Source organism: Cucurbita maxima, unplaced genomic scaffold, assembly GCF_002738345.1.
Source record: "Cucurbita maxima cultivar Rimu unplaced genomic scaffold, Cmax_1.0 Cma_Scf00009, whole genome shotgun sequence".
Classification (NCBI taxonomy): Eukaryota; Viridiplantae; Streptophyta; class Magnoliopsida; order Cucurbitales; family Cucurbitaceae; genus Cucurbita; species Cucurbita maxima.
This window is the reverse complement of record NW_019272025.1, coordinates 2,950,971-2,966,085: the sequence shown is the minus strand read 5'-3', so window position 1 is coordinate 2,966,085 and position 15,115 is coordinate 2,950,971. Positions and strand designations below refer to the sequence as shown.

The window sequence follows — 15,115 nt, the reverse complement described above, 5'->3', positions numbered from 1 at the left end:
TAATATTAATTTTGTAATTGAATAATAGGGGAAGTAGTATGAAAGGGGTTTCCCCACACGTGTGCATGTGGAAAGCTATGTTCTTGTCTCTATACTCACAGCTCAGCTTCAGCGCTTCAGCTCCTCAGCTCCAACTGTACAAAATCTCAGAGTTGGATTTTAATCTTATTTTCTACAAAAATAATAGGAAAATAAATAATTAATTAATTAATATATTGGCAAATATCTATAATTAACGCAGCCATTTTATTTTAATTTTTTTATGAAGTTGTAATTAAATAATTAATTGAAAAATTAATGAAGGCTGAGAAGAAGACAAAAATAGGGTCCTTATAATAAAATAAATAAATAAAAAGAAAATAAAGAAATGTTGGGGTATATGAGTTGGAGACGTGGGTGGGCAAGGGACAGTCCATAAACATTGCTTAATTTTTGTGTTTTTGGATCCAAATCTCAATCCCAATCACGTTTACATCTCATAATTCTTCTTCTCCTCCTCCTCCTTCAAATGGATCAGATTCCGCTTGTCCCCTTTCACCCCCGAATCGATTTACGTAGAAAAATATACCGAGTTTGAAAGAAAAAAAAATAAAAAAAATTCATTGCTTAACTTCTTCATGCTGAAACTTTCCTACACACGACACATACGTGCAGAGTCTGAGCCCACGCACTCTGCATCAAATACCATAGAACTCGCATGTGACAGTTACATTTGTTTTCGTAGATCTTATCTCAATTTATGGGTGATAGCCACATTGCATAATTTTTCTTTAATATGACGTAAAGGTAAAAAGATGATCGTTTCATGTGCACGGTTGTCTTACATGGTCATGATTTTATTTTTCAAATATTTTCGAGGAAAAAAATGGGTTGAAATAATCATAATTGTAAAAAAATAAATAAATAAAAAAAAAAAAACAAGAGGAATATTAAATGATTCAAATGGATCAGATTCTGGTTGTCTCCTTTCAACAAATTTGGCATATAATTTAATAAAATCCCTCACACAAACCCATATAAAGAGATCAAACATAAAAAGAGAGAGAAAAAGAAAAGAAAAAAGTTGAGAATAAGTTTCGAACCCGTTCTCTTCTCCTTCATCAAATGGGAGGCTCCTCCAATTACCACGCCCGTTCCAACAGCCTACCGACGAGGCCTCACCCATTGGTCACGGAGTGCGACGAGCACCTCTGCCGGCTGAAGGCACTGGACTCGGCTCCATGGACGGCGCCCGGGATGGCCAAGAAGCTGGCGGGGCTGCAGGACTTGCAGGAGTGCGTCAACAAGCTGCTTCTACTACGGCGGACGAGGGAGGCGTTTGCGACGCAGCGGCGGGAGAAATGGGTGGATGAGGTTTTTGATGGGTCGTTGAGGTTGCTGGACTTGTGCAGCGCTGCTAAAGATGGTGTTATTCATACTAAGGAGTGTGTGAGGGAGTTGCAATCCTTGGTTAGGAGGAGATCCTCTTCTTGGTCTTGTGGAAATAGTGTTGTTAATCAGGTTTGTGTTTCAACTTTGCTCGTTCATTCGTTCGTTCATTGTCGTAGATTTAGACTTTTATTAGATAAAGATTTGTTTTTATTATTCAAATTGAAATTGCGTCGAATTTTGATTTAATTGAATTGGATTTCGACATCATAAACAAGTGTCGTAATCACTGACGTTTTGAAAAATTATTCTAACGGATTTGTTGTATATTTAGTGTTGAGAATATATGGTTCAAGAGTTTTTGTGAGATCCCCATCGGTTGGAGAGGGAACAAAACATTTTTTATTTGGGTATGGAAACCTCTCCGAAGTAGACCTGTTTAGAACCGGGAGGATGATGTCGATACGTAACAGGTCAAAGTGAACAATATCTTCTAGCGTTGAATTTGGACGGTTATAATTTTATTCAATATTAGTTGACCACGGTAAGGTGTATTGTATTGGTAGAGATTGGTAATTTTGAAGAGATCATGAATGGTAATATTGTTTTTTAATATTATGAGTTTTCTTCGTTTCACATTCTATTGTGATATTTTATTAAAGTCAATAACTTTAGCTTTGATTCACAGGTAGAAAAGTATTTAGCCTCAAGAAAAGTAGTGAAAAGAGCCCTCCAAAAGGCTTTAACAAGCCTAAAGACGTACGGGACAAAACCAAGTTCAATTTCCATTAAAGACATCGAAACCATGGCTTTAATAGGCCTATTATTCGACGTAGAAGTAGCAAGTGTGAACGTTTTCGAAGCCCTAATGAGCTACGTTTTGGGGAAGAAAGGGAAGACCAGGGGCAGCGGGTGGGCGCTAGTTTCAAAGCTCATGCGCTCCAAAAGAGCGATTTTAATCGAAGAAGCTGCAGAAGGAGAGGCAAATGAGTTCGCCACCGTAGACGCAGTGGTCGACACGGTGGCAAGCAAATTAAACTCCGACAGCCCGATGACAGGCAACGGCGGGATAGAGAGCATGGGAGATCAGCTAGGGAAATTGGAGGTATGTGTTCAAGATTTAGAAGGAGGATTGGATGGTTTGTTTAGAAGATTAATAAGAAATAGGGTTTCACTTTTGAATATCATCAATAACTAAGGGTATATTAGGAAGAATCTTAATTCAAGTTGATGGATCCCATTGGTGTATGTATTTTTTTAGGCCATGGTTTGTAGATCAATATTTGTCTTCAGTGTAAAATTTTGGTTAAATTACCGATTTGACCCTAGAAAAAATTATAATTTAGTCCCTATATTTTTAAATATTAAAATTTCATCGGTATATTAAATCGTATAAATTAAAAAAAAAATTATAAATAAAAATTAAGCTTCCACATTTATATTTTTATTTAAAATATAAAATATATGTGGCAATGATATTACAAAGCCATGTGCTTGTTGAAAGACCTGCCAAGTCAACTAATAGAGGGACAAGCTAGAGCTAATTAATAAGCAAAGTCAAGCTCTAAAAATAAAAAAATAATAATAATAAATAAAACCCAAGTCAAGCCACAAAAATTAATTTCCACAAAATTTCCAATTAAAAGTAGACATTCAATTTCATGAAGTCTAATAAATTTCTACAAAATATCTATTTTTATTTAATTTCCAAAATTTCATTTTATTTTATATTAAAAAGAAAATTATTTGATTGTGATTTAAAATTTGTTGGGTCTATTTGTCAATATTCAACATTGTAAATATTCTATATATAATTTTTTTTAAATATCAATGAATTAAAGTTTGATATCTGTCTTTAGCTTGTTTCATAAGACATTTTATTTTTTTTTTTTTTTTTTAATAAAAATATCGTTTTTTTTATTAAGAAAATTCAAAACAAAAATATAATATATTTTTCTTAGATATTATCATAAAGGCCTCTTGCTCGTATTATATACCATTATTTATTAACGTTTTAAAATGAGCTCATTTCTTTGGACTCTTAAACATTTCTGTCTTACATTTGTTGTATTAAAAAATTCTTCGACATGCATACAACAACGGTTCTAAACCGTAACATCTATAACCACTATCTTTTTGCATGTTATATAATGTATGAAGACTAATGACAAATGATATCAGTTAAAAATCGACACTAGAGTGATCGTCATCATAATTACAATGATAGTTATTGTGAAATCCTACTCGATTGGGGAAGAAAACGAAACATGCCTTATAAAGTGTTAAACTTTTCCCTAGACATGTAAAAAACATTAAGGGAAGGCCCAAAAGGAAAAACTCAAACAAGATAATATCTGCTAGCGATGAGTTTGAACCGTTATAAAGTTGTCATTGTAAGTTTACAACAATAATAGTTTGAAATTGGTCGGGTATATTTACCTTTTTTTTATTAAAAATAAAATAAAATTACTCCAAAATCTAATTGAATATGTGACAATATAGATCGAGAGGAAAAATCTAACTAATGAGACTCACCCTACAAACTATAGCAAAAACTAGTATCAACATAGCCTAAGTTAGGGGAACCGCACTCCAAATATGACCATCAAAGCCCAAACACTCCTCCTTTGAGTCGAACAAAATGGTAAACCACGACATTTTCTTGTCGTGGTCACATCCGCTTACAAAAGATAGGTCTAGAAATTTGTAACATAGCTCCCTATTGGCACTACACTCCAGTCAACTTCTCAACTAAGCCACTTTCACCGTTTTTATTCACAAGAATATTTAACAATTTTCTCTTATATATATATATATATAAAAGGGATAAAATTGAAAATAAAAAAGTATATTAAATTAACCTAAATAAAAATGACAACTTTTAAAAACAAATCCTTCCCCTCTCTTAAAGATTCCCTCATGGGCCCTTTGATTTCTCCACCAAATGAAAGGGAAGAACAAAGAAGAGAATTTTGGTCGTAATTAAGAACATAAATTCACATTAATTAGCTTAATTAAAACATATTTACAACATAAATTTGTTCATAAAAAAGCATAGTTAGCTCTAGAAATTCAATATATTGCTAGGAGTTGTGAAATTAAGAAGCCATGGACTGTTGAATTGGTTCCAAAACTGGTCTTGAGTCCAATCCATGTTCATCTTTGGAACTTGCAGATCAGTCAGCATTTCAAACCCTTTCGGAATCTGTAAACCCGTCCTAGACGTCGAGGACGATGACGACGACAACAACCCTCCGACCTCCCTGGTCCCGGTCTCGGTTCCTTTCGAGTCGACTTCTTCTTCCTCTTCCGCTCGATATTCCCCACAACTCGTCTCTTTTTTCATCACCATTTCGCTCGAATTCAGCCTTGGAATTTGACTGCTAAATGAGTCTTGATCTTCTTCAGCCATTAAAGGAGTAGCATTATTCAGCTGCAAGCTCTTTGTCTCTTCCTCCACTGCCCTTTGCTCCAATACCTTCAATGAAGTAGCTTTTCGGTATATCTTGCAAAGCACGACCTCCTGTAAATCAATTTGTACGGTTTGAGTTGGGTTATAAAATTATTTAAGTTAACATGACGACGTAAAAGATTCTTACTTTCGGGAGAGACGAATTATCGGGAAGACGATACTCGTTCATGACCCAATCGGTCTTGCTTCCTCTCGGCGCTCTTCCTTTGTAAAAAACAAGGGTTTTCCTTAAACCAATCAATTTCTTAGGATCCGACAAGCTCAAGATTCTCTTGTCGGAGCCGGTGGCTTTCCAGTAGCCAATACCGGTGGTCCGGTTGGGTCTTCCGCCGCCACAACCACCGTGTTTTCTGTCTCTAGGTACAAAAAAGTACCATTCTCTCTCACCATTCTTAGCCAAATCTATTAAAAACAAAAATAAATCAAAATTAACCTTAAAATCCTCAAAACCCTTGAAGGCTTTTTAATAAAAACATTAAAAAAAAAAAAAATCATTACCAGGTAAGTCCCATGGGTCGTGTTGGTAAATGTTGAGAAATCCAATAACGTCGAAGCTATGTCGGGCTTTGCCGAAAACAATATGTTTGAGATAGAATTCGAGAAGTTCTTCTTCTGTCGGGTGGAAGCGAAAGCCTGGGAGCTGGCCGAGCTGATGGGCTGTGTCCGCCATGGAAGCTTTTACTTGAAGCTTAATTGGTTTGGTGGGTTTTCATATAGAAATTTCATGGAAAGGAAGACATATTTATATATGTGAAAGGGACGACAAGGGATGGCCCAAAAGACTTGGTCTTTGAAAGAGAAAGGACCCAAAATAATTTGATGTTCTATGTGTGGATCATAACCCTACTCATCGATCTTCTAGTCAGTCTTCGATAAGAATCCATAGAATTATTGAACAACTCGACTGTTATTAGCCTAGCTAGCTAGATCTTGACATATACTTTCTTTTCCTATTGTTTTTAAAAATAAAATCGTTAAAATAGCACTACAGACGAACTCGAGACATAGGACGAAAAGGAAAAAGAGAAAACATATACACTGTCTAACTTGTTCAAAGGTTTGCGGGAATCTCTTCTATTCAATTTCTTTTTTAACTCCTCTTTACCATTGTTTATTGCGTGACGCACGGTGTTATCTAGGTCGTCATTTTTTGCATGTGTTGTATGGGTTTCAATGAACCGATGATGTAACAGTCGAAGTCCACCGCTTGTAGATATTATCCGTTTTGACTCGTTACGTATCGTTATCCGCCTCACGATTTTAAAACGTGTCTATTATGGAGAGGGTTTAGGCCTATTCCAACTAGTGTTTTACACCACGAGGTTGATGACGATACGTAATAGTCTAAAACGAACAATATCTGTCAGCGGTGGGCTTGAGCTAATACAAATAGCATAAGAGTCATTCACTAGACAGTACGAGGCACTAGTCGGAATAGGGCTAGACTCTTTGCGTAGAGTAAACATGTTTTAAAATCATGAGACTAACACGATACGTAGTAAGTCAAAACATATAATATCTGCTGGCAATTGACTTAAATTATTACATATAATCTAAATAACTGGATTAGCCAATCCAAACCATTAGAGTTTATTAGGTCAACCTAGTCTACTCGAAAATAGTGTTCACTCACAAAATGGACTTTAATGAACTCTACCAAACAAATTTTGGCATTTTTACTCGGTCAATTTTTTGTTTTTTAAAATAAACAAAATTAAATGGTGTCACTTTCTAATTCCCAATATTTTTCAAAAAAAAAAAAAAAAATCATATGTGTAATTTAACTTTAAATAAATTCCTGAAATTGTATGTTTAATTATTTATTTATTTTAAGATTAAGGTAAGGGAGATTAGAACTTAGAGCCAATAATCAAAATAGTAATAATAATTTAAAAGGAAAAAGAAATACATTCGGCTTAATTTACGCTAGAATGTTGAAAGAGATGTCTATAATTTTTTTTTAATATTAATTAATATTCCTTTATAATATATGATATTTGCATTTAAATGATTATTTTTTTATGTCAACTAATATTAAAAATTACTCACGGTAAATTTCAACTCGAATCTTTCTTTTATTTTTTTTTATTTTTTTTTTGTAAAAATAGAGATTAAAATAGGAGATAGTGACTCGTCCCGCCGTGCCACATGTCATTGGCTAAGTGGTGGGTATGCATTGGTAATTAAAAGAGTATGATATTCCAAAGTGGATGGAGCCCACACGGTTAGAGATTATAAGGGAAAATCATCATAGTGTTGACTTATTTTATTTATTTGGACTTTTACTTGGAATTCCAATTTGTGGAAATCCCACCAAAATTTCCACCACATCATTCCATTCTTTTTCCTTTTACTTTTTCAGCTTAATTAAATATATATATATATATATATATATATATATATATATATATATATATATATATATCCTAAATTTCCGTTCAGACATAAATGAAATTAACATTATTTTTTCTCATAATAAATTGCATTAAAAATCATATAACATATTTATGAATTTAAATATTATTTTAATTTATATCGTATTTTAAACCTGACAGACAATTACATAATCGATAACTAGACAAGATAATGTGACATAATTTATAAGTTAATATATTGCTTGAAAAGAATATATATTTATGTATGATACGTTATATTTTATAACGCTACATTTTTAAATTTGTTCCAAATTTAGAAAATTAATTAATTTTCACATTATAAAAGGAAAAGAAATTCCAAAGGAACCGCGTATTGTACAATTGCAAGGTCACAAAAGTCTATAAAGAAAATGATGGAAGGAAAAAAAAAAATCATTAATAATAATAATTATTATTTGGCCTCCGCGTTCCAACAGCTATTTTGAAATAATACCAAAAAAAAATATGGAAAATATTTTTGAAAATTGGGAAAAGGAACACTTGATTGCTGCCTTGACTAGGGAGTCTGCTTTATCTTTATTTTTTAATTTAAATTTTTACAGTAAAATATTAAAATATTATAAATTTTAAAATATAAAAGCTAAATTAATAGGATGGAAAGTGAATTTTGACCTAAATTTAAAAGTACATTTTGTCAAATTTTTATTTATTTATTTATGGAATTAAAATTTATAAGTTTAGCTTTTGAAATAAAATTTTGGATGATTAATTAAAAATAAATGTTATAAAATAAAGAAGTGGTAGGTTGAAAAATAGTTTTGTGAATTTTTTTTATTATTTTACAAATAATTTTCCCACGTAAAAACAATTAAAAACGTTAGGATTAATATATTTTAATTATAATTGACATGTACTTCTTTTCAATTTTTAATAAATAATCAAATTTATTTTTTTATGAAATGGTTTTTTTAAAATGTGAGTCCATGTATTAAATGGGCCTAAATTTGATTAGTGGGCTTAATAAATTTTGTCTCAATTTCTAGACCCTTAATTGATAAGTCGAGTCTAGTCGATGCATTAGATTTGGACAGACAAGAAAGACACTCAGACAAAAGTGGTATTGTGCCCAACAGACTGCAATGCTAAAATCGATATCGATGCCTAGCCTAAAGTGAAAAGAGTTTCATAAACATAGTTGAACCATATGCGATAGGCTTTTGTTGCTCTTAGGTTTCTGGGTCTTAGTTCAATAAGCTCTTTTATAACATCCCTCGAAGCGATATCGATATAGTTGTAGGATATTCAATTAGCAATATCGATGTGGATTATAAACTTGAGACCTTGATCCTTAGATATATGGGTCTTAATTCAGTAAGCTCTTCCATATCATCCCTCGAAGCGATATCGATGTGGAGTTATTTTTTTTTGTATTTTTTTTAGTAAATAAACTTCAAAATACAAGGGTTAATACTATTTCATAAGCTTACAAACAAAAAGAGAAGGCCCCTTTGATCAAACTTGTCTCTGCGAACATTTTTTCCCATTCAATTATAGAATGGTTGATGACACGATGATGACGACCCAAAATCATCTCCTTCAAAAAAACGCCTCTTTTCAATTTCCTTCACTGAATCTTTTTCCCTTTCTTTTCATGTTCCCCTTTACATGGTGATCCGAGCGTGGAAAGTTTTGGGTTCGAACCCCACTTGTTTTTGCTGCTCAATTCCCCATCTCGCGTTGGCCATCACTTCGTCCTGTATAGGCACGTACTCCTAAACAAATGAAAATTTGATCGTCAACAGTTAAAAGGCAATCTCTGTTTCAAATTGCAACAAATTTGGAAGTTGCCCATTAACTGTTCGACGAAATGTCTGACTGAATGACTGACCTCTAGTTTCTGAACCAGGTCCTTGGCATTGGGTGCTGAGACTATGATGTTACGTTGTGATGGTTTTATGAATCCATCGTCCACTGCTTGGTCGATGAAAGTGAGAAGGTAGTTGTAGTAGCCGTCCACGTTCAGCAAGCCAACCTGAGGAGGGAAGATCAAAACCAAGCTACATGAATAGGATTTCTTGCAGAGTTTAACGAGGTAATGTTTTTTTGAGTTTACTGGTTTGTCGTGGATGCCTAGTTGAGCCCAAGTGATGACTTCTAGCAGTTCTTCCATAGTTCCATACCCACCTGAAAATCAGTGCAGTCAGGCGAAAATGAAACCCACTATGATTGTGTTTCTGAATGGGAAAGGGAAAAGGGATGGATGGGACCTGGTAGGGCTATAAAGCAATCTGAATGGCGTGCCATTTCTGCCTTCCTTTGGTGCATGTTGTCTACTGGTCTTACCTCCCCCACTGTTTCCCCTGTTATCTGCAATTTCTCCCCCAAGAAATGATCACATTTTAGAACGTGAGAGAAGAATAACCAAGTTAAATTTCAAGCTACAACTTTGAATGAGTCAAAGGAAAGTTCAACAACAAATTATGGTATTGACATATTTCTGACCTCTTTGTTCATTAATGTCCTGGGAATGATCCTGCAAATTAACCAGACCCAAACAAATTAAACAAACCAGTCTAAAATTAAAGCTTTGAAACCTCAAAACGTGTTCAGAAGAGAAGTTCAAGCTCTTTCGATCAGTTACCCTATGACTCTGCCACCACCACGATGAACAGCTTGTGAAACCAGTCCCATTAGCCCAATGCTTCCACCTCCATAAACAAGCCCCAACCTTCTTGAAACCTGCATGGAGAAAGGGAGAGAGGGGGGAAGTGTAAAAGACCAAAAATGGGTAATATTAAGATAGAGAGAGATTTTCAAAGCAATACCAGCTCCTGAGCTAAATCAATGGTTGCATCTCTATAGCAGTCTCTCTTTCCTGTGCTGCTCCCACAAAACACACAAACTCTTTTGAACCTGGACTTTACTACCTTCCCTTCCATTTCACTGCTCTGGTTTCTATCAGGAGGAGCTACATGATCAGTTATATACATGTGGATATGAAACATATACATACAAAAGAGTTAAAGGAGTTAAAGGCGAAAAGGAGAAAAGGAGAAGGGGGAAAAAAGGAAGAAAGTCTTACCATTTTTTGTACTGCAGGTTTGTGATCTACCAAACACTGTAACAATGGTCCTTAACAGTTACTTTTTCAATTACATTATACTTAAACAAGTAGAAAAACGAAGTATAAAAGCAAAAGACAAGAATCTTTCCCTTACTCGTATGAGTCTTCAATCGACTTATACTTCTCACCAACAACTCGCCAGAACACACCATAAATGACTCAGTTTCTTTACCTATTAGCTTACCATATTTATATGGATCGAGAATTTATTTCTCTTATAAGTTATAAAATCAAATTTTTGACATGTCAAGAGGCATAAATTCCATATTGTTTGAAACCCACGTGAAAAAACAACAATAAATGTGTAGCAAGAAGATTTAGTAAAAGAAATCCTTAATGGGGGAATAAGTAGATGAGGTAAGTTTTCTATGATAGTACATACTTATTGATAGTGGGTGGAATAAGTAGATGGTGGTGGGTACGTATCAAACTAAGATAAAATGGGTGAGGATTGAGAAAATTTATAGTACTGCGACAGTACACAATTCTAACATCAATATTTGATACTTAATATATTATTTTACTGCTGAAAGTTTTCTCGTGAGAAGGGTTTTCATGGTTACGTATTCAAGAGGGTCACATGAGCAAATGAACTCTTGGCCACAGAAAAGAACAGCCCCCACTCTTCTTTGTCTTCCTTTTTTTGGTGTCGATTTCTGTTTCCCCAAAAGTCTAATGGGACTCTCTAATCTACTATCCCTACAAAGTCTGAAAACATCAGTACTCTGTCTTAGACTCTTTCTGTCTGTCTTGTTTCTGGTGCAAGGCAATCATAACTTGGTGGCTAAAATGCACGAAACACGTGCAGACCCCATCTCCATCCTCCAACCTTCTCTATCACTATTTAATTTTGCTTTCATTTTCTTTTTAAAGACGTAGATTCTTATAGCAATAGAACATTGTATAAAAGTGCTGATTTTCCCCCCCATTTCCAAATCCAAATCCCAATGATTATATATCCTTACCACTGTTTTACAAGCTTACTTTTTCTGCAGTTGAATAAGAGATCTTTTTTCTGAATAAAAAAAAAAAATCATTTTATTCAATTTGTTTTTCCTTTACTAAAAACACCTTTACATTTCTTGTCTGAACTTCACGATATAATGAACTGAAAAGTTTGAGTTTCTTAGCTTACGTAGTTTAAGCTTGAATTATGTCTGCAAGAAATTTCAAAGTTTGTAAATTACACAGGCTATATTTAATTTGCGAGTTTGTAATGTGTAAAATTTGATGTATATAGTCTAAAAACGTGAGTATTAACTCATAAAGTTAATATATATGTAGTTTAGGGTAAACAAACTTACATACTGAACATGGATTCAACTTTGAACTAAAAGTTCTACCAGCTTTAAATCATCCCTTCTATGTTGGGCCATATTGTGAGATCCCACATCGGTTGGAGTCATATTGTGAGATCTCACATCTGTTGGAGAGGGCAACGAAACATTCTTATAAGAGTGTGGAAACCTCTTCCTAGCATACATGTTTTAAAACCTTGAGAGGAAGCTTGGAAGGAAAACCTAAACCGGACAATATCTGCTAACGGTGGGTTTGGACTATTACACATGTTTTTTTTTTCTCTGCATTTGAATTTGTCAAACAAGATGGTTTGCTGATGTCAAACGAGAAAGGAATCGAGTCTTATCTCATTAGACTTTTTCAACGTTATACAGCTACGTTGATTACCCACATAAAAATTAGATAGGCCCCTACTCTAGCTATTATTTTGATTACTTTCTTCATACTTTGTTGTTTTTCTCTCAATACATGTTTACATTTCTTTCTTCTACTCGTGCGTTTTTTTATTTTTTTTTAAATAAATTAAAAAAAAAATGAATAGGAGGGTACATTCAAGTGGCAGTCATTAGAAAACACAGAAACTTTAGTGCTACATCCTCTTGTGTTTGTAGTTTTATCCCCTGAGAGAATTCCAACACTCAGAAAAGAATAACTTTGAAAGTGAAGAATTGAGGAAGGGAGAGAGGGGGGCTGCATGCTGCACGGTGCTCTGCCCTGCAGGATTTTTCCTCCCACACATATCCCTTTTACCTTTCAACCTCTTCACATCTCCACAGTATTTGGATAGCTTTTCCAAACACAATGGGACCCAAGAATTGAATGGACTGTGTTTTAAGACTCCATTCGAAAACAACTCGTATCAATAGAGATGTTGTCCTTATTTTAATCTGTTTTAATACCAAACATTCCAGGTGAAATCCCAAAAAGTAACTGAAAGCTATAAGGAAAAAGATCAAAGGTTTTACTTATAAGTAAAGGAGGATAGCAAAATAAAATTTAAAAAGAAATGAAAAGAAATTTTGAGGAAATGTCAAATGTCAACAAAAAAGAGGGAGAGACGTGTGGGGAAGGGAATTTTAAGTAAGGTTAAAAGATGGTGTGTACCTAATTTTGGCTTTTTGGTACAAATCATTTGATATTACCACTCTTATTCCTTCTTCAATAGATACCAATAATAAAAGTTGAATTGGTTGTTCCAGGTACCAACACTATAATTCTCTTTTGGCTTTTCTTTAGTGTTGAAATAATGTTTCTTTTTGGTCTTTTAGATTATTACTACCCATTTAAATGTACTTTATACTGCAAATTATTGTCTTGGAAATACTCTGTTTGGGTTTTCAGGTTTCAGGTTGTAAATTTGTATAGTTCAAATGGTTCTGGTTAGGCTATGATCTTGATTATAAGATGATTGGCTCATTGTTTAGCAGAGAGTAGATCATATCCAAGAATTCTGTGAGCCTGAGATTGTGGCCTCTCATTATCCATTTCAATATCAACTACTACACCACGTTCGTGAGCTTCCACTGATGCTAAAAGAGAACACCAAACCAAAGAGATTACAAAAAACAAAAAAACTCTCCTGTTGGGGTTGATCAGTGAAGGAGTTATGAGAATTCTAATGTAAGGTGTTCTTTCAATTGGGAGCTGAACCAGATTACACCAGAGCCTATGTTCTGTTTTTTTTTTTTTTTAATTTGTGAGCCCCAAGCTTCTTTTGGAAGAAAGCATCTGTGACAGTGCCTGGTGAAAGGAAAAGGGGAAGAAGGTTGCATTTGTTGAACTCGATATTTTCTGGGTTTCCTGACGGCTTTGGGCCCTTTTTTTGCCCATTTCAGCGACAGAAATGGGCTTAGTGGCTTCATGTCGGCCCTGAAAACACTCCTTCAAATAAGCTTTTTCAGGGGAGTGGGAATTAGAGGGAATGTCATATTTTCACCCTCATTCTCAAATACAATCCAACCAACTATTCGACTTTTTAAAACCTTAGATCGATCAAGACTCGAGTTTGGTAACGAACTTGAATCGGTCTAGAGTTGTAGAAAATCGGATTGTTACATATTGTTGTATCCTAATGTCATAGCCAAAATGTTTTGATACCAATTGTTGTAGTGGAAGTAGAAACAAGATCGATCGTACTCATACACCCACAAATATAGATTAAACAAAGAGTCGCAAAGATTTATGTAGTTTGGACAAAAAGAAGTTTTCCTACATCTACGGGTGGTAACCAATTACTATAATTAAAGTGTTTACAAGTGTATACAAACTGTATCTCTCACTCTCACATTACAAAGTCTCGCTTAGAAAATTCTTCTCAATTGCCTCTAAGCAAATACAAAATGACAATGACTCCACGTCTCAAAACAATGCTAGACAAACTTTTATATAGACATAACAATACTATGTTCATACATGAATTAAGATAAGTTCATGTACCAATATGTGAGATGAATCCAAGTAGAGAATATACGAAAAGTATTCATGAACTAAATCTTCATGACGATATTCGACATATAATTTCAAATAGGACCCTCCTTTTAAGAAGAATATGAAGCAATGGGTTGAGTTATTGAGGTTTACAATAATGAATGAAATTATAATGTTGCATATAATGTTGCATGGATGCCATTAATATCATTACATTACTATCACATTTCATCATCATTGATTCAATAATTCTATTTCATTTCCTTTTCTCCATCAAAATCTTTTTAACTTAAAATTGAATTATTGGTTCATAGTACCTATGAAATTTAAGTTTTTGGTGGTTAGTACCTATAAATTCTATACCAAATTCTCTCCTTACCCCGTCTCCATAATGCCGATTTTATCTATTAATTTCCTTCTAACTTCGTGAAAAACCCCACTTGAGATCTCCTTGATCACGAACAAAGAAGTGTGGTTGTGTCTCAACTGCACACTCATTTCGTTTTACGGACCTTCGTTGGTTTCATACTTTGATTTCGAAATAACTAAACCTTTCATGGGTAAGCTTTTTTTTCTTACCCCGAGTAGACTTTTGGTATCTCCATAGTCCACAAGAAGGAAAACGTTTATTCAAATGGGAATTATGATGTTTCGATAATTAAATAGTCTCAAAAAAATATAACTAATAATATTCTCTAATCTATTTTTTAAAATATTAAATAGTAGTTTATGTTTAAAAAGGAAATTGTAATCATTACAAATTTTGTACAAATGTATTAATTGTTTAAAAAATATATTTGTTTTTTTTTTTTTTACCAACATAATTCTTTGATGGAAACTTGATTGATTGATTAAATTTTATCGAATGGTAACATTTTGGATATTTATTGTGTTTGAATTGACAGATAATAGACAGTAAATTATTTCTTTTGCTTATTCACTAATACAACTACTTTAATGCATGTCATACACGTGCTTCCTTTTTCTTGGTCGGGAAAATAGCACGTGCTTCCTTCTTTTACTTTGTTTAATTAAGATTCTAATTATTCT

General features: G+C 33.8%; 3 protein-coding genes and 1 long non-coding RNA gene across 4 annotated transcripts; 2 read left to right on the top strand and 2 right to left on the bottom strand.

Moving 5' to 3' along the window:
* The first annotated feature begins 1,039 nt into the window (after window positions 1-1,039).
* On the top strand, window positions 1,040-2,674 carry LOC111483712. Its single transcript, XM_023129985.1, has 2 exons — window positions 1,040-1,500; window positions 2,057-2,674. The coding sequence occupies exons 1-2, from the start codon at window positions 1,105-1,107 to the stop codon at window positions 2,564-2,566; spliced, it is 906 nt and encodes a 301-aa protein (XP_022985753.1). The 5' UTR covers window positions 1,040-1,104; the 3' UTR covers window positions 2,567-2,674.
* A 1,664-nt stretch (window positions 2,675-4,338) lies between these two features.
* Window positions 4,339-5,574, bottom strand: LOC111483711 (NAC transcription factor 29-like). The gene is made up of 3 exons (XM_023129984.1): window positions 5,339-5,574; window positions 4,968-5,242; window positions 4,339-4,891 (listed from the first exon to the last, which is right to left on the bottom strand). The coding sequence occupies exons 1-3, from the start codon at window positions 5,508-5,510 to the stop codon at window positions 4,433-4,435; spliced, it is 906 nt and encodes a 301-aa protein (XP_022985752.1). The 5' UTR covers window positions 5,511-5,574; the 3' UTR covers window positions 4,339-4,432.
* A 3,027-nt stretch (window positions 5,575-8,601) lies between these two features.
* Window positions 8,602-10,323, bottom strand: LOC111483713 (cytokinin riboside 5'-monophosphate phosphoribohydrolase LOG5-like). Its single transcript, XM_023129987.1, has 8 exons — window positions 10,298-10,323; window positions 10,041-10,170; window positions 9,857-9,954; window positions 9,718-9,748; window positions 9,483-9,582; window positions 9,329-9,399; window positions 9,104-9,247; window positions 8,602-8,987 (listed from the first exon to the last, which is right to left on the bottom strand). The coding sequence occupies exons 2-8, from the start codon at window positions 10,152-10,154 to the stop codon at window positions 8,877-8,879; spliced, it is 669 nt and encodes a 222-aa protein (XP_022985755.1). The 5' UTR covers window positions 10,155-10,170; window positions 10,298-10,323; the 3' UTR covers window positions 8,602-8,876.
* On the top strand, window positions 9,231-13,729 carry LOC111483714. Its single transcript, XR_002718410.1, has 2 exons — window positions 9,231-9,307; window positions 13,066-13,729. It is a non-coding gene; the product is annotated as an uncharacterized LOC111483714 (long non-coding RNA).
* The last annotated feature ends 1,386 nt before the right edge of the window (window positions 13,730-15,115 follow it).